Source organism: Artibeus jamaicensis, unplaced genomic scaffold (genome assembly GCF_021234435.1).
Source record: "Artibeus jamaicensis isolate MK-2021 breed Jamaican fruit bat unplaced genomic scaffold, CSHL_Jam_final contig_76, whole genome shotgun sequence".
Lineage (NCBI taxonomy): Eukaryota > Metazoa > Chordata > Mammalia > Chiroptera > Phyllostomidae > Artibeus > Artibeus jamaicensis.
The window spans coordinates 25,580,665-25,604,359 of record NW_026521954.1 but is presented as its reverse complement, the minus strand read 5'-3'; the positions used below and the strand labels follow the sequence as shown (position 1 = coordinate 25,604,359).

At 63.5% G+C, this 23,695-nt stretch overlaps 1 protein-coding gene and 1 long non-coding RNA gene across 4 annotated transcripts in view; one reads left to right on the top strand and one right to left on the bottom strand.

Annotated features, from left to right (window-relative positions):
- Positions 1–1,322: 1,322 nt before the first annotated feature.
- On the top strand, positions 1,323–8,891 carry LOC119035462 (uncharacterized). Of its 3 annotated transcripts, none has more exons than XR_008392851.1 (5): positions 1,323–1,540; positions 3,519–3,733; positions 7,873–8,152; positions 8,266–8,404; positions 8,804–8,891. It is a non-coding gene; the product is annotated as an uncharacterized LOC119035462 (long non-coding RNA). The 3 variants fall into 3 exon arrangements; XR_008392850.1 differs by having other exon boundaries at positions 1,323–1,653; XR_008392849.1 differs by lacking the exon at positions 3,519–3,733 and having other exon boundaries at positions 1,323–1,653.
- SORCS2 (sortilin related VPS10 domain containing receptor 2) overlaps positions 3,727–23,695 on the bottom strand; it is a 243,354-nt gene continuing 223,385 nt past the window's right edge. Inside the window, exons 18-27 of the mRNA XM_037126769.2 lie at positions 20,759–20,930; positions 15,515–15,701; positions 15,027–15,160; positions 13,908–14,031; positions 10,736–10,848; positions 9,796–9,909; positions 9,426–9,525; positions 8,789–8,891; positions 6,499–6,644; positions 3,727–4,396 (exon numbers count right to left, since the gene is read on the bottom strand). Of these exons, the coding sequence (XP_036982664.2) occupies positions 4,332–4,396; positions 6,499–6,644; positions 8,789–8,891; positions 9,426–9,525; positions 9,796–9,909; positions 10,736–10,848; positions 13,908–14,031; positions 15,027–15,160; positions 15,515–15,701; positions 20,759–20,930 (1,258 nt within the window). The 3' untranslated portion in view covers positions 3,727–4,331. The remainder of the gene's footprint in view (positions 4,397–6,498; positions 6,645–8,788; positions 8,892–9,425; positions 9,526–9,795; positions 9,910–10,735; positions 10,849–13,907; positions 14,032–15,026; positions 15,161–15,514; positions 15,702–20,758; positions 20,931–23,695) is intronic.

Genomic DNA, 23,695 nt, shown 5'->3' with positions numbered 1-23,695 from the left:
CATTTTTCCAGCCCCAGGCTCGCCGCTGTCTTTTTCCCATTACTCGCCCTTGGGTGAGGAGCGCCCCCTGCAGACGCAGTGCTCTCCGGGGCTGTGTGCCCTGTTCACCGGGTCTGCGGCCGATGGAACCCTACCCTGCACCCGCCTCGCAGGCAGCGTGGCACACGCATCCCCCAGACAGGTCCCGGGGACCTAGTGGGCCGTGGCCGTGTGCACCACCAGAACTGAACCCACGGTCTGAGATGGGGGCTGCAGGCCCACCCTTGACCTCTGCATCCTCTGCAGCATTCTGTGGTTGTTCTCTGTCCCCAGTGCAGGGACATGGGGTGCCCCCTTCTGGTTTGGAGAGAGGGTGAAGAGCAGGTGACTCAAGACTGACTCAGGGAGTTTCATCCTTCTGGGGCAGCCATGTGGCCTGGTCAGGGCCCCAGACTTTATGAAAAGACTCGGAGTCTGGAGCTGCTGCAGCTGCTCTGTGCCCTGAGGCCTCCCACAGACCCCCCCCCCCACCTGAGCAGTGGAACTCGGGTGAGCAGAGCGGACCCTCACCAAAGTCCTCCCTGTGCTGCAGGGACCCAGGTCCCCCACTGGGGCCTCCAACTGCCAGCAATTTTACCAGCCTCCTCGGCCAACTCGCCTCCTTTTGCTTCTGACGAGACGACCATGCCAGGCCTGCCCCTGTCTCCCCGAGCCCCGGCTCCCTCCTCACCCAGCTCCCAACCCAGGTGCTTCTGTGGCCGCCTGCCCCGTCCTATGCTTGGTCCCCGCTCACCCTTGGGACTCTGCCTCGTCACCCCCCTCTGCACCTGCTCCTCTCTGCTCATTCCCACCCCTCCCACACACCACTGGCCCTCAGCCTCACCTGCACCTGGCTACTGCCCTAATTCTCCAAGTCACGAGAACATTATAAAAAGCATCATTAAGCACACTAGTTCCTCCTTTTCCGTGATGACCTTCACCCATTCCCAGAGGGCGTCTGTGCTCACACACCTGCCCTGGCTGCCCCTCCCAGCCCCCATCCTGTGCGCCTGGCCGCCCTTGATGGTGAGGGGGTGGGGGTGGGGCCCCCATCCTGTGGGGTTGGTGCCCGCATGGTAGGTGGGCCCGTGTGACGAGTGCCCACACTGGACGGGGCCGAGGGTTATAATGACTGGCAGCTGTCCTCCTCACAGTGGCCTCCCATCCCCGTGTTCCCTCCTCCACTGGCTCTCGGTGTGAGGGCCCCTCCCAGAGCCCTGCATTGGGGCCGGAACCAGGCCAGCCACAGGTGACACCCATAATCCTGCCTGCCCTGGGTCGCCCCGTGCCGCCCCGTGGCCCCCCCGTGGCCCAGAACCCCTGCAGGTGCCGTCTGCCTGCCAGGCCGCCCTGTGGGTGATTCACAACCTATCACACCTGGCGGGAACGCCCCAGCGGGCCCACCTGCATCCCGGGAGCTGGCCAGGCTGAGCTCGCCGCCCACGGGGTCCTACCAAGCTCAGCGGGCAGAGGGATCACCAGGGGAGAGTGGGAGCTGTTGTGCGGAGCCCTGGCCACCCAGGTCCGTGGGGGACGGCAGTGCTGGGCCTTCATTCCAGCAGCCTGAGGCTCGGGACGTTTTGACCCCCAGCGAAATCGGGTTCAGCTGCCAGAGACCTTCAGCACACAGGCAGGGTTACCCCTTTCATGGGAACGGAGTGTGGGTGGGGCTTTCCTGCGGGCTGGTCACTGAGCAGGCTGGTGACCCTCCCCAGGGAGAGACAGTGCTGCCCTGGGCCCTGGGCCACACCTGGGGCTGGCAGTCGGGTCAGTGCTGATACGGAGCCAGAGCACATGCCCTAGGGGCTGGGGGCGGGGGGGGCAGTTCTGGGGTGCTGAGAAGGCCTGGTTTTGGGTGGGCCGTGCGGAGGATTCAAGGAAGCTGGGCTGGGTGCTGTTGAAAGGGGCATGGGCAATGGCTGGGCAGTGGCCCTCGTCCGAGAGGAGGGGCTCAGCGACACTGAGGCCATCATCTCCGCAGACCATTTGGGGGGGTCTGTCCATGTTGGGAGGTGACTGGGACGTGCTCTTGGTTTTCTGTCCATCCCTCAGTCACCGGGCCTGGTCTAACGAGGTGTTGGTGGCACTGCGGTGGAGGGAGCGCCCCACTTCCGGGTTCTGGGGGCTTGCTGTGGGGCTGCACCCCCTGCTGGCGGGATGATGCCGGGGAGGGGGGGCTGCCACCCTCCAGAGCAGGGAGCGGGCGTGCTCTGGGAGTGGTCTGACAGCTGCCCGGGCCATTCCTGCTTTGCTGGCCGTGTGTCCTGACACAGTGACCAAGAGGGTTAAGGGCAGGGCGCACCTCTGGGGGAACACCGTGCTACAGATTCGTAATGGGGCCGACGCCAGTCACACTCAGTCTTTGTTAAAAGCATTACAAGTGATTTATTGACTGTAAAAGGAAAAATTAAAAAGACCCTATCACGTCTGTCATGTGCATAAACCAAGGACGGCGTGGCCCCCGGCCCACGGGCCCGTGAGAGCTGGCTACAGAGAGCCCCGAGTGTGCTCCCAGGACGCGCAGACCTGCACACCCGTCTGTGTGGGTTGGGGCAGAGCGTGTGAGGCCGCCGGGCGCCTCCTTCCTCCGGGTTCCTGGGCCCACACACCCATGACACTCAATGGAGATGGTGACACGGAATTCAAGGAAAATGATGAGGGGATACCCCACCCAGACGGCAAGGAGCATGAGCAAAGGGGTCAGAGGCCCGAGTGGTCATGCCTCCAGGCCCCTGTGCGTGAGCTGGGGAAAGGGCACTGTGTCCAGGGACTCCATGCTGACCTTGACCTTGGGCCTGGACACAGTCTGATGCTCACAGGACAGGCAGGTGGGGTGGCCGGTGGGACACAGGGCTCCCTAAGGTGTCTGGGGACCACGAGTGGGCTGTGCAGGGAAGGGGTTTGCAGCAAAGGTCCAGCCCAGCCTCTTCTCCCATCGTTCTCACTGGGCCCTGCCTGTGTCCGTGGAGGGAGGACACTTGGAAAAGGTGCCTGGGAGCACAGGCTGGTGGGGAAGGGACCCACGGGGGCCGGACCCACGGGGGCCCACCCTCCCTGTGGCCTCAGAGTCCCCACTTGGGACATGGCACTGGACTGGAGGGACCCCCCCACTCCATCGGCAGGCTGTTCCAGGTGTGTGGCTGCACCCCCCCAGGCCTCCTGCTCCTGTGGGCTCCATTGTGGACTCGCCCGGCCAAGCCGCCAGAGAGCGCCCTGCCTGGGGGTGGGGAGACTGGGAGGGGAATGGCGGGGGGATGACTCTGGCTTCAAGGCAAAAGGCGAGATTCCCCCACACGCTCACACACGCAGCCTGAGGCAACGTCCCTGATTCTGGGCACGTGTACACGTGGGATCCCGCTGTGGCCTGGGGCCCCTCTGCTCCTGTCTGTGTTGTGACCTGGGGCAGTCACCCCCTCTCGGGGCCTGGGCTTCTCCACGTCACACCAGGGGCATGCTCGGCCCGCTCCCTGACCCTGTCTGGCTCCTGGGCTTCCACACAGGTCCCTGAGGCTGCAGGGAGCCTGGCGTCTCTGCTGGCTCGCCGCAGAGGTGTGGGCCCAGGGCCTGCTGTGTGGGCCGGTGGCGAGGGTGCTGGGAAGGCAGCCCGGGCGCTCTGGGACGGGGCCCCAGAACAGGGCTCTGACAGCCGCCTGCAGGCCACCAGCTGGCCACGAAGACAGAAAGCAGAGCAAACCTCCAACGGCCACCTGGAGAGGTATGTGTATTACCTGCAGTCTGAAAAGAGGAGGGGAGGTGGGAGGGTGGGGGTTTGGGTCACAGGCTGGGGGCATTCTGGAGGGCTGGACACCGGCAGGGCCGGTGGGCGTGCGGGCAGGAGCTGCCTTCCTGGGGCGGGGCACAGGGGACTCGGTGTCAGTGCCGGTGCGCAGGGAAGGAGTGTGTCTGTGGTTCTGGGAGGGCGGGCGGCCAGGCAGCCTCAGCTCCCTGTCCGAGGGGCGACCACCCTGGCCACCAGAAGCCAGGCCTCAGCTGGGGCCACAGGGTGTGGAGCAGCCAGGCCAGCGCCTTGCAGTCCAGGGGCAGAGATGTGCCCAGAGTCGGGTGGGGGTAGCAGGCAGCGCCGTGGGCCCGGTGTCCAGGAAGGGTGGCCATCAGCAGGCCCCCCTGTGCGTCCCGTGAACTGAGCAGAGGCGGGGGTGTCTGTCGCCTTGTGCGGGGACAGCTGGAGGAGGTGGCTTCTCCGTGGGTCTCTGAGGGGATGCCGGCCCCGGCGCCGGCGCGTCTGTGGCACTGTGCCCCCCACGGGACGGAGCCATGGAGAGGAGACTGCGTGGGTGCGGCCTGCACGGGCATCAGCTCACCAGGTAGCTGTGCATTTCTCGGGAGTCGACGCTGAGGACCACTCCGGAGTGGCTCCCTAGGAGACAGAGATGCCCGCCCGTGAGCAGGGGCCCCTGGGCTGGAGCAGGCAAGGGGGGTGGGAGGTGGGGCCGTGTGGGACACAGGGCCGGCCTCGGCGCCAGCGTGTGTTGGGCACTGGCGGTTCCTTCGGCCACGTGGGTGGTATCTGGGTGCAGTGTGGAGGTGGTGGGGTCCCCGTGTCCCAGGGAGTGCCCAAGGGGGCGCCATCACAGCAGTGAGCCCCTCGGGTCTCCAGGGGCAAGGCCACAGTCAGCCCCCTGCTGCAGCGCCCACTGACCTGCGGCAGGGCCTGCCTGGCACCAAGTATTGGCAGCAGGGGGTGCAGGAGGGGCTGTGCCCCCTCTGGGCGGTGGGTACTGCGGGCTGGTGTGGCGTGGCTGGGAGGTGGCAGGAGAGGGGGGCATGGTGATGTCAGAGACGCAGGGGTGGTCCCAGGGCCCACATTCGGAGAGCAGGGACAGCTGTGTGGCCTGGGCCGGGTGGGACCCACAGCAGCTCCTGGTGGGCTGTCCCTGCCTCCAGCCCCCTGCCCTGTGGCACTGCTGGGTGGCCAGAGGGGACCTGCGCCTCACTGCTGGGGGAGGCTTTGTCAGTGTCACCCTCCACGGCCTCAGCTTTGCCGTCGATAATGTGGGGACAGCAAAGGAAAATGCACCGGGACACTCACAGCCTCTGCAGCCACCTGTCACATCAGCTGCAAGGCCACCTGCCAGAAGGCGGGGCCCAGGCTGGGTGAGAGGGTGTGTGGACCCCCTGCCCGGGGGGCGGGTAGAGACATGGCGGAGGGGCCTTTCCAGGCCCAGGGTGGCCACCTGGGGGCCACTGCAGTGGGGGCGGGCCATTGGCCTTGGAACCGCTGAGTTGGGTTCGACTCTGGCTCCACCTCTTATTGGCTGGGTGATTCAGGGACAGTGGGTGGCCACTTTGACCCTTGGCTTTGGCCATTTGTCAAGTGACAGGTTGCCGGGTGCCAGCCCTTGGGCAAGCCTGGGAAGCGCTGAGCCGGCTGGGCCCAGGCGAGGGCTCCAGGCACTGGTCACCGCTGAGTCCCGGGACGCTGCAGACTGTCACTCCGCCAGGGGCTCATCTGGGCCACCGGATGTGGGGGGCCCACTGAGGTGCATTCAGGGACAGCCGCTGCTGGCTGCGCCCCCAGGGGAGTGCTCCCCTCCCAGAGCTGAGCTTCCATCACTGAAGAAGGAGCTTCTCAGAGTCTGAGGACGCAGCACATGGGGTGGGGACAGTCCTGACAGTGGTGACAGGGACATGTCATGTGCGGCTGTGGGCCGGCCCTCACAGCACTGCCAGGAGGGGGCCGTCACTGGGAGAGGAGGGACGGCCAGGAACCAGGCAGGGAGGCCGAGTGGGGCCCGAGTTCAGCCCCTGCTGCCCGTAGCTCGATGCCCTCAGTGCAGAAGGGGCTCTGCCCCCCGGGGCTGCCGCAGTGACCATGCCCACCGATCGCCCAGAGCCTCGGGCTCCCCGCTGTGGACCGGAGGGGCTGTAACGTGGACCCGTGTTTTGCCTCCACTGACAGCACACACTGGGGGCAGCAGGGGACTGACGTGAAAGGGGACGCAGCCGCCTGTCCAGCCGCACTGGCTCTCGGTCACCACGTAGCGAGGGGGCCCGAGCCACAGGAGGGCTGCTGGCAGGTGCTCGGGGGTCGGAGGGGATGTGGGGGCAGCCATGTTCACTGGCAGACACTGGAGTGACGGGGCTCCCAGAGGCTTCCCCTCCCGATGCAGACGGCAACCTCTCGGGAGACCCAGAGGCCGTGCAGTTGGCAGGGTGAGGCACCCCGAGGGGCGAGTGCTGGTGGCTTGATCGGGTTCTCCCCGCTGCACCCGGCCAGGGGCTGGGGGGTCACTGAGCAAAGCCGCTCTGCAGACTGAACGACAGCGTGCAGTTGGTCGCGTCCCGGGGCTGGGCTTCGAGTGTAGAGGGGTGATGGGGGGAGGCCCCACCTCCTCCTGGAAACCAGCGCCACGGGCCTCATCACCTCATCAGAGGGCGGGGACACACCACACTGTTGGCAGGGGGGGCCCGCGGGAGGTGGGCAGGGCGTCTGCAGGGCGTCTGCAGGGCAGGCATTACCTAGAGTCTGCGTGTCGAGATCATCGTCCACAAAACCCTCGCCCTGGATGGCGCTCGGGACGCCCTGGCTGTGGTTCATGGGGCTCGTCATCTCCTGCTCCTTGTCGTTGTGCATCTGGGCGTACACAGTCCTGCCAGGGCGCTTCCTACAGGGAGAGTGGGGGCTCAGGGCTCCCCCAGGGCCACCGGCCCCTTGAAGCACCCAGCAGGGCCCACACCATCCGTGTGTGGGGCAGACATGCTCCCAGGTCTTATCTCCTGCCCCATCTCTGCTGCAAGCCACCTCCTCCAGGAAGCCCTCCATCCTGTGAGCTCAAGCAGCACACAGGGCGCTCACTGTCAGTCTCCCTGGTGACGAGGCTGAGGACAGGGCAAGGGTATTATTTCACTCTCTCGTGACCCCACTGCCCGCTGACTCTGGGACAGCAGCGTCCTGAGCTCCGGCTGGGCGGGCAGGGACACGTGATGCCTGCCGGCGCTGAGAAATGCTCACTGAGCCCAGCCCCGGTTCCACAGCTGTGCCGTCCTCCCTTCCCTGTCCCCTCCAGGGACACAGGGAGAGGACAGCCTGGGCAGAGCCCTGGCCCAGCTGGGCCTGGCTTGGGCACCAAGGCTCAGAGAGCCAGCCGGCTTTCTCAGAGGCTGCTCCCCAGACCCACCCCGGGGTGGGGTGGGTCCTGTGACCGGTTCTGTCCACTGAGGGCAGCCACAGGTGGCGTGTCACCTCCTGGCTGGTACACTGACACGGGGACCTGAGTCCGTCCTGAACAAAATAGTTCTCTCCTGGCACAGCACCAGCCTTGCTGGAAACAGCCCCGCCCTCATTCCAGGGCCTGAGTAAGGAGGGCGTGCCACACCCCCAGCGACTCGTAGTGAGAATGAGACTTCAGTCTTCGGGGGCTGGGAACCCCAAGCCTCCTGGGCTGTGTGCCATGCGGTGGGGTTACCCAGCCCGTGGACCGCTCTGCCAGCGGCACCCACGGGAGCAGGCCTCCCGGACGTCCTGGCTGAGGCTCCCACGCCAGGCAGAGCCAGGAGCGCAGCCCCGCTCTCCCTGTTCCCAGGGTGCACTCTGGGGGAGGACACTGCTCCCCAGGACTGTGTTCCACTGTTTCCATGGCAACCCTTCCACCTCCCAGGGCATGATGAACTCAGTCATGAGCCCTCAGTGTGCCAGGCAGTGGACCATGTCCTCCTCCCAGGAGGAGCTTTGTAGGGAAAGAACCTGGCTTCTATTTGAATTTGAGGTGCCTGTGGGGCCACAAGGGGGACTGTCTGGAAGTTGGCACTGGCACGTGTTCGGAAATCAGGAAAGGTAACAGCTTGGCCACTGTTCCAGCTTCTTTCCTCAGCAAAGTCCTACTCATCCTGCAGGATCCCACTCGGAAATCACCTCCTCAGGGAAGGCCTCCCAGATTTCCCGGACCAGCTCGGGTCCCTGTTACACAGAACACCTCAGGCTGCCCTTTTAATCACCAGGCAAGTGACAGAGGAGCTGTGAGTTGTGCTCTCAGCCAGAAGGCAGCTCCGAGAGCGAGGAGGCCCCTCTGCCCAGGCCGCACTGCGTCCCGGCACCTGGACCAGCGTCCACTCGGACGAGGGGTGCACGCGTTACTGCTCTCAGGACCGCACGTGCAGGGAAGACAGCTGAGAGGTCTGGACGGGATGGGCGGGATGGTAGGGCTGGAGGGAGGGACCCGCAGCTTCTGAGCACAAAACGAAGGGGAGCAGCAACCCGGCACTGACTCCAAGGGTGACTGTGACCAGGTCAACCAAGGCCACTGGAGCTGAGCCCACGGGACAGGAGGAACAGGGTGTGGAGTCTCAAGGCTGCCTTTTGCAGGAAACGAGTCTGGTAACACTTCTCGGTCACTCTACTCGGAGAGGCCCGAGGTCCAGAATCCAGGTGAGCTCAGGTTCACGAGCCCCATGCAGCCCCAGCACAAGGCCCTGCCCCTCCCACCAGGGGCTCTGTGCAGCCCTCCCCCCTCTGTACCCTGGAGCCTGAGGCTGACGCTGGAGGGGCCACCGGTTGGCCCTGTGCCCCCCACCCCTGCCCTGTAGCTCTGGGGCCCCAGGCACAGCTGTGGCCACTTGGACACTGGGTTCTTCTCGGGGGCAGGGTGCACAGCAGAGGGGTAGGACTAGAAGCTCCTGGGCTGTGAACGGCGGGGCGCCAGAGGGAAGTGAGAGCCAACACCCCAACCACCCCACTGCAGCCCACCACGGGCCCTCGAAACCCACCCCCCCGCAGGGTCTGGTTCCCCCCTGCTGAGGGGGGTGGCCTTGCCTTTTGCACTTGTAGAGGATGAAGGCTCCTACCGCAGACACCCCGGTGACAAGGAGGATCGCCGCCACCCAGTAGCTGCCGCTCTCCGCCAGCTGCAGAGCACCTGCGACCGAGCTGCCATCAGTGGCCAGCTCGGGCAGCGCCCGGCCCGGCCGCCCCAGAAGGGCAGGTGTTCCCGTGCAGGTGCTGGGCGTCCCAAGTGGCGAGGGGCCCCCCCGGCCCCTCTGGGTAAAGGTGCGCCTGGCCTCCCTCTGTGGACGCAGACAGCCCCTCGGCCCACGTCTGTGCTGCGCGGGAACCGCCTGCCAGCCCGTCTTTCTGGAGCGCGGAGACGTTCTCCGGCTTCTGAAGATCCTGGCCCACAAGGGGACCAGACACATGGGACTGGAGAGGACGGTCGCACAGCAGAGTTGGGAGCAGAGGGCCTTAGAGTCAGTGCCCCCGTGGCCTTGGGGGAGGGGAGCTTGGACCCCGGGTCTGGGCCTGTTTTCACTGGAGGCGAGTGCCAGGCAGGGGTGGCCCTCGGGCAGCTGAGGCTCCTGTCCCCAGTAACGGTGTCATTGGAGGGGCCTGGACACCCCCCCATCCCAGCAGGGGAGCCCAGGCCAGGCTAGGCCGGGGTGGCTCCTGGACTCACCCGTGTCCACCTCCCTCACGGCCACCAGGACCTGGACCCCGGCCCGCAGGAGGAAGCTGACCTTCCGCGCACTCAGCGCCTGCTGGATGGGGGTGAGCATCTGCAAAGAGAGGGGTGCGTCGGGGCCTCCGGGGCCGGGCAGGCGTCCACGTTGTCGCCCGGATGGTGGGTGCAGGCAGGCTGTCCCTGAGGCTCCCCCTCTGCCCGGGTAGGTGGTCCTGCCTGGTGCTCCCACCCCACCTGGGAGCCCACGTGGGGCCCAGAGGGGCAGACACGGGTGGAGGAGGGCCCACGCCCCAGTCAACTGTGACTCGCGGGGACGGTGAGCCACTAGCTGTCACCAAACCCGCCATGGGGCTGTGGCAGCTACCTGGTCCTGTGCGAGGCTCTGCTTCGGCGGGGGCGGCAGCACGTACAGGTCGGCCACAGTGGGCAGCCCCGGCCTGACCACGGTCAACAGCAGCTGCTCAGCGACACCCGTCTCCTGCGGGACAAGGACGGGGCGCTGCAGAGCCCCTGGGAGCACCCCTGCTTCGTGGCCTGTCCAAGGCCCGGCCATCGGTCCTGCTCACTGTTCCCGACCCTGCACCACTGCCTACAGCCCCCTCCAGGTCCCTCCGGCCTGGGCCTCCCACACGGGCCTCCACTCGGCCAGGCCACACCCTCCTGGCCGCTCCTCACCCTGTGGCCACAGGGAGCAGCCCCTCCCTGGCTCACATCCTCCCAAACCCACCACACTCAGCTCATGCAGCCCCTCTGCCTCCTGGAAGTCCTAGGCTAAGCACGTCCACCTGGCAAACTCCTATGCATCCTTCAGTGCCCGGGACAATATGCCCGGTTTTGTTAACTGGCCGAGAGGAGGTGTGGTCAGAGTGGGTCTCAGCCTGTGACGGCTGTGGGTGACCCTAGGGGGCAGTCTCTCCTCATGGGGCCGAAGGGCGGGAGCGTCCCACGGGGTGTCCACCTGTCCCCCAGGATCCACAGACCCAGGGCCTGGCTCAGGAGAGAAAATTGCTTTAAGGAGGTTCTGGGCCGCTGGAGGGCAGAACAGCGGCTGTGTCTTGTGCACACAGCTGGCGCTCACTAGATGTGCTGGGCAGGTGCAGGCCTGTGCCCGCCCTGCAGGTGGCATCCAGCCTCCTGCCCTCCCGAGCCATGGCAGCCACCCACCAGCCGGGCTGAAGCCTGGATTCGTGGGACTGAGCGGTGGCCACACCCACCCTGCCTGCCCTGGGGCCCTGGGGTCCCTCAGCTTTGCTTAGGCACCCACAGGTGCTAGGAAAGCTGTGGCACTGGTAGAGTGGGGGTACCTTGGCGATGAGCTGCGTGACCAGCTGGCCAACCTCCTCTCTCCACTCGGGGGTGTTGGGGTTGTAGGCGTCCAGGCCCTGGGAGAACCGCAGTGGCAGGACCTGAAACCGGGCTGGGGAGAGGCAGAGCAGGGGAGGGGTTGGCCCGCACAGCCTCGGGGGCTCAGGTCCCCCAGGAAGACGGCCCCGGACGGCCCCTGGGCTCCGAACCCACGCCCAGCTCTGGAAACTAAGGTCTCGTCTGTGTGTCAAAGCTGCCCCAGGCAGGGCGCTTGTCGCTGGCTGCCATGTAAGAACAGTAGTCACAAGCTCAACGATGACAATGACGGCGGGGGTGGGGGGGTGCAGGGAAGGGGGAGGGCAGTAGTGACCTGGGGGTGGGGGGCCTGGCACGTGCCGAACCTGCCCAAGATTTGCCCCATTGACGCACGAGGACACCCCCCCACTCTGGGTGGCCTCCTGTCCCTCAGGATCCATGGACTTGGACTGGGCAGGTACCCCCACCACCGTAGGAGTCCTGGAGGGAGGAGGCCCCACCTCCTCCTCTGCTCACATCCTGGGGTCCCTGACTCGGAGGCCTGCTGTGGAGCCAGAGCTGGGGGGGGTGGTGAACGGAGCGGAGTGCCGGGAGCCCCTCCAGCCTCGTTTCCTCACTCGGGGAAGTGGGAGGAGCTGCCGCCAGCGAGCAGCTCTCGTGACCACTGAGCTCAGGCTGTCCCACGGGCACCACGTTGGAAAGGACGCTACAACGCACCCTTTACGGTGTCACCTACAGGAGACCCCGCGGAAGCTCGCAAGGACTAGCTAACAGACGCAGCAAAGGACGTCACCGTGCAGACCCCTGCTGCGTCCCCACACACGCGTGAGCCAGCAGAAGGAGCGGAGCGAACCCTCTTGTTTACAGTTGCACCGAAGAAGATGAAACACCTGGGAATAAACGCCAAGGAGGCGAAAGACCCGCACGCTGAAAACTGCGAGACACTGCGGAAAAAAAGTGAACACACAAATAGAGGTATTCTGTGCTCACGGACTGGAAGAATTAATACTCTTAAAATGCCACACTATCCAAAGCAACCTGTAGACTCAATGCAATCCCCTCAGAGTTTCAATGACGCCCTGCGGGTGGTTGGAGCGTCACCCCACACACCAGAAGGTTGCGGGTTCGACTCCTGGCCAGGATGTGTGAGGGAGGCGGTGGACCGATGCCTCTCTCTCCCCTTTCCTCTCTCAGATCAATAAATGGGTCCTCGGTTGAGGATTAAGAAAAAATTCCAATGACATTTTCTCACAGAAAGAGGAAAAACAATGGCCGTTCCCCACAGACACAGAACAATGCTAAAGTTGTGTTAAACTACAGAGCATCCTGAGAGGCCAAAGTCTCTTGAGAAAGAGCAAAGCTGGACACACCCGCAAATTCAAAGGACAACAGGAAGCCGCGGTCGAGGCAGCGTGGTGCTTGGAAGACAGACGCGCAGAGCCGTGGGGCGGACCGGGGAGCCCAGGGTCAACCCACGTGTCCGCCTCAGCCACTCAGTGGCAAAGGGGCCGAGAACATGCAACAGGGGTGGGGAGGACATGCTGTTCCGTGCCGGTGTGGGGGGGGCTGTACAGCCACACGCGAGGTAACGTACAGGGGGCCCCATCTTCGCCAGCACCAAGCTATCTCCCATGGATCAGAGTTGAAACTGGAAAACTTCTAGAAGGAAACGAGGGACCAGTGTGCTTCTTGACATTGACCTTGGCAGTGCATTTTTGGCTTTGACACCGAAAGCAAAACTGAACAGGTGGGACTGTGTCAAACCAAAGCTTCTGCAGGGCAAAGGGACGCGTCGGCAAGGTGGCAACGGCACCTACCGCCTGGGAGGAAACATCTGTAATCCCGTGTCTGAGAAGGGCTTAATATCCAAGATGTATGAAGAACCCCTAACCCAATGGCAAAAAAAAAAATCCAATTTTCTAGAAAAAGGGCAGAGGACCTGAATAGACATTTTTTCCAAAGAGGACACACAGATGGCCAACCAGGTGCGTGACGATATGCTCAGCATCACTGATCGTCAGAAAGGCGAGTCAACCACAGGGAGACACTGCCCCGCCCCTGCAAAAGCGGCTCCCGTCACACAGACCAGAGACAGACGTGCGGGCGGGGGGCGGGGATGTGGAGAAGGGGGGCCCTCGTGCCCTGTCAGGAGGAGTGCAAACTGCTGCAGCCGCCGTGGGAGGCGGGGTCCAGGGTCCCCAAAAAAGAAACGGCCACATGGCCCAGCAACCCCACTGCTGGCTGGCGACGGCCAGGGCACCACCACCCCGGTGTCTCGACAGACCAGTGAGTGACCAAGAGGCGGCACACACGCCCGATGACACTTATGCGGCCGTAGAGAAGGGAACTCTGCTGCCTGTGCCAGCGTGGACAGACCCAGAGGGCATCAGGGTCCAGGAAACGAGGTGGGCAAAGGCGGGGTCTCCCTGTACACGGGAGGGAAACCAGCCGTGACCACGGCAGTGCGAGTTCCCCGACCCAGAGGGCGGGGCGGTGGCTGCCGGGGTCCGGGTGAGGGAGGGGCGAGGGGCCACAGGCAGCACGCCCCACTGTGAACCGAGTGAGTTCCGGGGGTGTCACAGGCAGCGAGGTGACAACAGTCAACCGTGCCGTGCTGCACGTGTGAGAGCCGCTGGGAGGGTGGGCCTTAGCAGTTCTCGTCACGAGAAGAGCCTGTCACTGTGCGAGGCAGGGGCATTAACCATATGCGAGTGGTGACCATCTCACCAACGCTGAATCACAGCTGCGCAGGCGCAGCTGGCGCGGTGTGTGGCCACTGCCCTGTGGCTTGGCCCCGGGCCAGCGATCGTCCGTGGGGCCAAGGGAGTGGCCGGGGCGGCCCCATTGGCCACTGGACAAGGCTGCTGAGCCCGAGACAGGCTCACTCTTAAAGCAGAGGGAGTTCTCATTGGTGTGATGATCAGGGCACAGCACACTGGGGGAGTCCCTTCCATTCTTAGGGGTCATTTCCTATCGTCATGTCCACTGTGGGGGCCTCAGCCCCACTGGGCACCGATACATGGGACACCAACACAGAACAGGGGGCTCAACACAGCCTTCGCCCTGAGGCCACCGACCCCGCACCGGGGCCGTCTGAGCTGGACAGGGTGCGAGGTCCGTCCGGGAGGGACTCACCCAGCACGCGGATGACCTTGGAGTCCTGCAGCACGGAGGTCCCGCAGACAGCCTGCACGGTCACACGCACGTCCCCCGGGTCCGCAAACCGCGTCGTCACTGAGTTATTCAGGGACATCAAGGGCTGTGGGGACACAGCAGAGTCAGGGCCAGGCCAGGGCTGCAGCCATGGGAGAGCCGGCCCTGCGGTCAGCCAGCGGCCCAGGGCCGCGCCGACGCCACCATCCCCTGCTCTCATTGGGGAATAGGGCTGCAGCCGGGGCGTGGGTGGGCCCCAGAGACGCCTGCAAGGACGCACACCCTCCCAGGCTGTCCTGAGTCTCCTGTGAGGACCTTTGAGAAGGAGGGCCTCAGGCTGGGCCTCTGCACCCACCCTGCCCACCTTCCCAGCGCCCCTCAGCTCTGGCCCCACCCCTGGTGCGGCACCCAGCCTGCACACCCATCAGACTGGGGGCAGCGTGACCGTGGACCTCACAGATGGGGATGCAGAGGCTCTGGGGGGAGCAGCCACCTGCCCAGAGAGCTCGGCCGACAGTGGCCGAGCCCCTTCCCCACTCCCAGGAACAGCATCAGGAGCCCACCCCGCCCTCCCTGGCCTGGTGTCTGGGCTCTCGCTGATGTTCGGGGGTCACTCAGCTTGGGGATGCAGGGCTGCCCTTGGCTGACTGAGTGAAGGAGGCTTCCCCCTGGATCTTGGGGAGCCCCGGGCCGAGGACGGACAGCGGGCCCTGCAAAAGCTGCAGAACCTCCCGGGAGGCACTCTGTCCATGGGCTCTGCGTGAGGCTTCTGATCTCCGGTCCAGCTCAGCGACCCCTCCTCCGTGAAGCCTTCCCTGACCACCCCCGCTGTGGACTAGAAATGGTCTGGCCTCCCCGGTGGCTCTGCGACACCTTGCTGCCCCTTTCTGTGACACCTGTCCCACCCTACCTTGGGTCACCCACCCTGTTCCCATCTCTTTCCCTGGGGACTAGGCAGGGTCTGCTCTGGCTCATCCTGTGCTGACCACACTTGGACCATGATGCTCAGGTGGGGGGGAAGGGGTGCAGGCGTGCCCACCCCTCACAGTGCCGTGCTCTGCCGGCGGGCGGCCGGGCCAGCAGTGGTCGGGGCCAGCGTACCTGCAGGCTCTGGCCCATCCACCAGTAGAAGACAGTGAAGTTGGGGTTCGGGGGCAGCAGCACGGCTGTGAGGTTCACCTCCTGGTTGGCGCCAATGGCAGGAAGCACTTCAAGGTAGAGGGCCTTCAGGCGGGCTGCAGGGGCCAGAAAAGGTCAGGGGTTAGAGGGCATCAGGGCACTCAGCTGTTCAGGGCTGCTTAGTGGTCACCGTCACCATCAACCTCACTGTGACCACCCCATCACTGCCCCATCACCACCACTGTCACTGTCACCATCATCACCGTCAACACCACCGTTACCACCCCGACTACTATGCAGACCATCGGCATGTTGACTTGAACCTGGCCTGCCTGCCTCCCTGCCCTTGGTCTCACCACGTGAGGAATGGCGGCAGGACCAGCAGTGGCTCTGAGGGACTCCCTCCCTGTCCCCAGGCCCGGGGCCTGCCACTGGGAGTGAGTTGTGGCCCCCGAGGGGCGATGCCTCACCGGTGACCTGGACGAAGAGTACCGCCTCGTCGTGCCCGGCCAGGTTCTCGGCTCTGACGGATACGCGGTAGACGCCGGGGTTCTCGTAGGCGTGCCGGATGGGCTCCTTGGTCAGCGTGAGGTTCGAGTACACGGCCCTGAAGCCGTCACCGAGGTCCACGTGGTACACAGTGGTCAGCACGTCACCCTGCAGGCAACACCAGGGAGGCACTGGGGTGGACCTCGGGGGTCGGCCACTCGGCCCCTCCCCCGCTCCCACCCTCACAGCAGGGGACCGACCGGGCCTGCCCTCGGGTCCAGCCCCAAGTGCCGGCTGAGGCAGGCGGACAGGCCCTGAGTTCCAGGGAGGTGGAAGCAGGGGCCAGGGGTACACTGTGGAGCAATCACCCAGCTGCAGAGAGGGGGTGGTGGCAGGGTCAAGGGTGAGGCCCTAGGGAGGGGCACATGTGACAACCCAGTCTCCAAGGCAACGGAGAAAACCTTTTCCCGGTGGCCCCTGACTTCTCCCGTCCCAGGCTGTGCAGTGCCAGCGAGGATCCGAGGCTGTCTGTGCGGGGGGGGGGGGGGCCGCGGGGCACTCCCACCACGGCTGCCTCTCCCGGCACCGAATCCCCCATGGCTGCCTTATTGCTGGACGCTGCCCGCTGTGGGCGCCAGCCTGCCAATGCCGGCCGCCTGCTGCTCCGAGGCCTGGGGACCCAGTGAAGAAGACAGCAGCTTCCCAGCAGGCAGGCACCTCGCATCCTCCTCCCCCGCCCTCCTCAGCCATCCTGCTTCCTGCCACCCTGTCCCTGTCCCTGCAGGAACACCCAGGAAACCAGTTCCCTGGAGGCCTGACTGCACACCTGCCTGGACACCGGAGGGGCCCCTTTATATAACTCAGGTCAACTTTCTTCACAAATGCGGGGGGCGCGATGGGTAGTGTCTGTGCTCCCCAAATTCACGACCACCCGGGACCCCAGAAGGTGATCTTATTTGGATCCAGGGTCTTTGCAGATGTTAGTTAAGGGGGGCCACACGGAATGCGGACAGGCCCTGAATCCAGGGATGGGTGTCTTCACGGAGGACAGGGAGGTCCACCACAGACCAGAAGGCCATGCGCAGACCGAGAGGCTGGGCTGACGTGGCCCCAAACTGGGGAACACCTGGGGCCCCCAGTAGTGGGGAGAGGCAGGTGGGACCCCCCCCTGGGGCCCTCAGAGAGTCCCAGCCCTGCTGGCACCTCGATGTCGGACCTGCGGCGTCTGGAGCTATGACAAGTGACGTTCTAACCCCCCAGTTTGGGGCCATTTGTCACGACAGCCTCTGGAAACTGTACCCATCACACTGCGTCCGTTTTGCAGGTTGGAAGACTGAGGCACTGTGAGCCCTGAACTGGGTGGGCTGGCTCGCTGTCCAGTGTTCTCACGGCAAGGAGGGGGGCGCTGGGTGGGGGACAGGCAGGTTCTCAAAGTCTGCAGCCCGCTTGCTCCCAGAAGTGGGGGGTTTTCTGAGCTGTGTCCACGAGGCAGGAGGCGCCCGTGACAGGAGCCAGGCCTGTGGCTTTGACTTGGGCTGGTGCTGCACCCAGCACCGGGGACCCCGTGCTCCTGCCTTCACATGGACGCACTGACGCACACGTGACTGTTTAAGCCCGTTCCTCGGGTAGAACGACTTGTCCATCTTTCCCACTCGGGGACGCAGCGCAGCCTCACTGCAGGGGAAGCGGAACGCCCGGAGGGTGTAGAGGAAGATGGGAGGGAGCTCTGTGCGGCGGCTGCACCGCCCGCCCGCCTGCTCTGGGTGCCGGTCTCCTACTGAACACCTGCAGGTGAACGTCTGGTTCTGAGACCCGGGAGTTCACACCTGCCACCGTAAGGAAGCGGGCAGAGTCCAGTGTCCCCTGAGCCCTGTTTCCCCAGGACTGGGGCCACACAGGACACCACCACCACGACGCGCACTCCGCGCTGGCAGTCGGACGAAGGCCCGCAGGGTCGCCGCTCAATCCCTCCTGCCGCCCTTCAGGGCCACACCGCTCCCTGTCACCTGCCTGACTCCCTGGCAACTGCGAACCTGTCCTCCGTGTCTGCGATTGTCACCTTGAGAGCCCCGCACATGGAATCAGACTGAGTGTCCACGCTGGGTGCTGGCCCCTCTGTCAGCCTGACTCTCGGAAGAGGCTCCTGGGGGCGACGTGTCCCGGAGGGCGACTCCTCCCTGTGGCCAGGCAGGACTACACGGGCTGGGCGCTCCGCGTGTCCCCCCGTTACCCCTGAAACACATCCGGACTGTGTCCGGTTTCTGGTGCTCAGGAATACGGTGCCAGGAGTGCTTGAGCCCAGGCTTCCATAACAGCACAGGTCCTCGTGTCTCCGGGACAGACACCCAGGGTGTCACTGCCGAGCCCCCCACCCCCACCTGGGAGCTGCAGGCTCATCTATTTCTAGGAAATCACCAGCTTCCCCAGAGCGGCCATTTCTAGTTCGTGTCCCCACCGGCCCCCGGGGTCACTGCTTCCTCCTGCTGGCTGTTCGGGCCGGCGCCTGACTGCAGCCGACCTTGCGTTTCCTGGCGGCCGGCAGGTCTGACATCTGCTCGTCTGCCCTGGGCACACCCCTTGGGTGAAACGCCGTTGCTGCCTTTTGCTGGTTTCAGCTGGATGGCTTGTTTCTTACCGCCGAGCCCGGAGAGCCCCTCACACGTGTCCTGGGGGCCTCGCCTTGTCCATCCCTAACCTGCTCTCTCAGTGCAGCCTCCCTTCACGGATGGTGTCCGGGGGTCAGCGCCTGGGACTCCGAACACCCCCCATCTCCTCCCTAAAGGGTTTCCACTTCCTCCTTTGGCATGTAAGCCCGAGGCCCGCTTTGGCTGACTCTGTGCCGGGTGGGAGGTCCTGGCCGAGACTGTTCCACTGGACGCTCGTTTGCTGAGACCACCCGCCCTCCACGGGGGTGTCCAAGCCGCCGGGGTGCACGTCTCTGTCAGAACCTACTTGGAATTCTTACACATTCATTGCTCTTGGGCCCCCAATGCAGGGCTCCGTCCACACCCGGCTGGGCTGCTGTAGGTGCGCAGTGTGTGTCGGTGCACAGAGGGGTCTGTGTGCGAGCGTGCACGTGAGTCTGAGTGTGCGTACAGCCCCCCCACTCCTCCCAGGCTTCCACGAGGAAGCCGGCGGCCAGTTGTGGGCGGCTGCGTGCCCTGGGAGGGCTCTCCCTTCTACGAGCACCTCTGGGGGGCTCCCCTCCCCTCCTCCGGCCCCGGCCCCCGGCAGTGAAGGGCCCTCTGGGGACAGTGGGCTGACAGGCTTGTCCTGTCCTCATCCCCTTGAATCGCAGGTGGCACTCAGTGGCCAAGATTCCAGCCTCTAGGGGGCGGCAGAGACCACCCTTTCCTAGACATCTGTCCTGGAACTGGGGGCCCCAGGGCAAGCAGGGGGCCTCATCTTCTGGCCACCCCAGGACCCTGCCCCGAGAGGAGCCATCCACCTCTGCCCCAGGGTCCCCCGAGGCTCAAGGCAGGAACCTCAGGCCTGGGTCTCGGGCCGTGGACCAGAACTGCGCAGCAGTGCCTGTCCGGAATCCCTGGGCCTGGGGCCCAGAGCTGTCCCTGTCACTTGTCCCCTGGGGCCTCGGCAGTGACGTCACGGTCTGACCCAGTGCCCTGGCTATCAAGCGGGGTCACAGGAGCAAGGGGGGTGTGGGGGGCACTGTGTGAAGTGCCCAGCTACCTGGCACGCACTCGGGCAGCGCTGTGTCCGCCTCTGGCCTGGATTCCCATCTGCACCGGCCCAGGTCCCTGCTTCCCAGTGTGGAAGGCCCCCCAGCCCCGTATTTTGAAGGACATCTTCTAAACAGATCCGAGGACCCAGCAGAGCTGCAAGAACCCGGACGAGGCCACGCCCAGGCCCCCCCCCCCCCCCCGTGGGAGGCGGCGGCTCCAACCTCCACTTTGTGCTCCTGTGACTTGGAGTCACCCACGCGTCTGCACTCTTCCCTAATTTCTGTTTGGGGGAATGTTTTAAAACCCACGATTGTTCCTGGCATAATCTGGAAAAAATGGGCGTGCTACAAATGAAAAAGACTGGAAGGAAGCCCCCAAATTAGCCACTGTTACCGTGGGGGACAGGAGTTAGGGTGATGTTTGTATTCTTGGTATTTTATGTTTTTTTTTCAAATGTTCTATAATGAGTATACATTCTTCTTCAAATCAGAAGAAAATGTAACACTTGTACTAAAGAAAGAAAAGTGAAGATTCAGAGACTTACAGGAAATTTACACATACGTGTGCGTGTGTGTGTGTGCTGAGGTCTATCTGGAAAACGCCCAGCCATTCTTAACAAGAAGTTTGTGTGACATCCATGTCACCTGGCAGCCAGGAGCGTGGACTGGGATGCGTGTGTGTGAACAGTGACAGCTTCACTGTACTAGTCAGAGGGGGTGGTAGATGCCACTGAGTGAGCGTGTGCACTGTGTGGCTGTCGAGTTCAAAATGACTGAGCTAGTAGAGCAATGAATCTGCACCAAATGTTGCATTAGCTTGAACTTTCCTCTGGGGAAACTATTTGGATGGTTCCGAGGCCACAGCTGTGGGCAACCGGTGGTTGGCAGCTTCATCGCAATGATGCAGCCACTCAAGCACCACATGTAGAGTTTTTTGGCAAAAAATCAAATCCCCCAGGTGACTCGGCCCCCTACAGCCCAGATTTGGCACCTGTGACTTCTGGCTTTTCCCAAAACTAGAATCACCTTTGAGAAGGAAGAGATTTCAGACCATTGATGAGATTCAGGAAAATAAGACAGGCAGCAGATGGCGACTGGGAGAACTGTGTGAGGTCCCAAGGTGCCTACTTTGTAGGGGACTGAGGTGTCACTGTCCTCTGTACAGTGTTTCTTGTGTCTGGTACCTTCTTCAATAAATGCCTCCACGTTCACAGTACCCGGCTGGATACCTCCTGGGCAAACCGTGTACCCACCTATCTTCTATTTACAGGATTTATCTTTGGTTGTGGGATTACAAGTAATAGTTTGGTTTTTGACTTTCTGCTATCCTTAAGATTCCAAATTAACTAAGTCAATGTAATTAGAGGTTTAAGGCCCCCACTGCCTCCCACGGGAACGCGAGGCGCACGGCACCGTCAGGCACACGCCCCTGCACGTGTGTTTGAAGCCTCACCCCCTTGGCTCATGTCCTGCTCCCCGTTTCTCTGCTCCGTGTTTCCACGGCCCCCACCCTCGGGTGGCCCCGGGACACGCGGGCGCTCACCTGCTCCTGCTGCACCTCAAACAGCACGTCCTCCCAGGGCCGCACGGCCACCACCTCTCCGCGGATGCTGACCCTCAGGCCGCGCGGTGGGGTCAGGGGGCAGGGCAGCCGTTCCGGGCCCCGCTGCAGGTCCACGCCGCCCTCACACGTGTTGGACACCGCCTTCCGGTACCTGCGGGCAGAGATGGGTCAGGGAGGTGGGCGGGCGGGGACCTGCTTGTCACCCACGGTGGCTCCTCGCTAGACCTCCACTCCAGCTCCTCCTGATGCCACCCTCTGCCCCACTTTACGGGGGGAAAACGGGGGCTCAGGGGTGGTCGGCCAGAAATGGCAGGACCTGCTTCAGACCAGGGACCTCTCCTTGGTCTGATCAGATCACTTGTACTGCTGCTGCTGCTACTACTCCTAACAGCCGTTGTCCTTGTCGCCAGGGGACCCCTGAGGCAGCCAGTCCGAATTCCATGGCCTTCTGGGAAACATGGTGCCTGGGAGGACAGAGAGCCCAGCAGGCTGGGGTTCGCCCTCGGCCTTGCCCCTGCCTCAGGCTCGGGGTCTCGGTCACCCGGGGAGACCTGCACCGGCCGCCACTGGACGCACCCGTCCGCTCGTGTGGCCGGGTCCCCTGCGCATCTGCGTGCCCGGCGCCACGGTGCACGGCATCACACAGCCCCTGCCTGTGCAGAGAGGGGAGACCTGTCTGCAAACCATCCCACTTCAAAGTAAAATCCGGGCGCTGAGGAGCCCCAGGAGGGGGCGGTACCTGGCAACGGGCCCCAAGAAAGGGGCCCTCGGCTGAGATCAGGAGAGGAAGCCGCACCTCGGGTGGGCAGGGCAGAGGCCCTGTGAAGGTGTGGAGCGGGGGAAGGGGGGACACGGGGGTGACCTGGAGGGGCTGGAGAGCAGGACACGCGGGGCTCAGGTAAATAAGCCCTTAGGAGACCCAGGGAAAGCTGTGGCCTGGGGACACCATCTGAGCTGCCACCAGGGAGCTCCCCCAGGCTGCCCCGGGGCTCTGCACCTGGGAGGCTGGCATCGTGGCCGCAGGGCCTGGTCCTGCCACCAGCCCCCACCCCAGGCCCGGAGCCCCTCTGGCCCCCACGGCCCAGTGCTGGGTCAACATCCGGAAGCTATGGTGCACCGACACTTCGATTACTCCGGAATAAAACACAGTCTCTAGGAACTACCCCCCCCACCACGTGTACACGGCACCGTGGGACCCAGAAGATGAACACGCTGCCCCCAGAACGAAACAAGCCCCACGCCGGTAATACAGGCCCAGCTCCGACATTTTGGACAGGGCTCCCTGCTTACCCAGCCCTGGGGGATGCACTGGAGTGGCTGCCTGATTGGGGAGGGAGGGAGGGGTAGGTGGCTGGGTAAATGGATGGGTGGGTGGGTGGAGGGAAGGAGGGAGAAATGGAGGGAGAAATGGAGGGATGAAGGGAGGGATGAAGGGAGGGATAAAGGGAGGGTTGAAGGGAGGGATGGTGGATGGATGGATGGTAGGTGGGTGGATGGATGGGTGGATGGATGGTGGATGGATGGATGGTGGGTGGATGGATGGATGGATGGATGGATGGATGGGTGGATGGATGGGTGGATGGATGGTAGATAGTGGATGGATGGTGGATGGATGGATGGATGGGTGGATGGGTGGATGGGGGGTGGATGGGTGGTGGATGGGTGGATGGATGGATGGTGGATGGATGGATGGTGGATGGATGGATGGATGGTGGATGGATGGATGGATGGTGGATGGATGGATGGATGGATGGTAGATGGGTGGATGGATGATGGATGGTGGATGGATGGATGGTGGATGGATGGATGGATGGTGGATGGATGGGTGGATGGGCGGATGGATGGTGGATGGATGGATGGGTGGGTGGGTGGGTGGGTAGATGGATGGATGGATGGATGGGTGGATGGGTGGATGGATGGTGGATAGATGGTGGATGGGTGGTGGATGGTGGATGGATGGATGGGTGGATGGATGGGTGGATGGATGGATGGTGGATGGATGGTAGATGGTGGATGGATGGTGGATGGTGGATGGATGGTGGATGGTGGATGGATGGATGGGTGGATGGATGGGTGGATGGATGGATGATGGATGGTGGATGGATGGATGGTGGATGGATGGTAGATGGTGGATGGATGGTGGATGGATGGTGGATGGTGGATGGATGGTGGATGGTGGATGGATGGTGGATGGATGGTGGATGGTGGATGGATGGTGGATGGATGGATGGATGGTGGATGGTGGATGGATGGTGGATGGATGGATGGTGGATGGATGGATGGTGGATGGATGGTAGATAGTGGATGGATGGTGGATGGTGGATGGATGGTGGATGGTGGATAGATGGTGGGTGGATGGATGGATGGTGGATGGATGGATGGTGGATGGATGGTGGATGGATGGATGGATGGATGGATGGTGGATGGATGGATGGATGGTGGATGGATGGATGGATGATGGATGGTGGATGGATGGATGGATGGTGGATAGATGGTGGATGGATGGATGGATGGATGGATGGTGGATGGATGGATGGATGGTGGATGGATGGATGGATGGATGGATGATGGATGGTGGATGGATGGATGGATGATGGATGGTGGATGGATGGATAGATGGTGGATAGATGGTGGATGGATGGATGGATGGATGGATGGTGGGTGGATGGATGGATGGTGGGTGGATGGATGGATGGTGGGTGGATGGATGGATGGTGGATGGATAGATGGATGGTGGATGGATGGATGGATGGTGGATGGATAGATGGATGGTGGATGGATGGTGGATGGGTGGAGAGAAGGATGGATGAATGGTGGTGGATGGATGATGGATGGATGGTGGATGGATGATGGATGGATGGTGGATGGATGGTGGATGGATGGATGGAGAGAAGGATGGTGGATGGATGGATGATG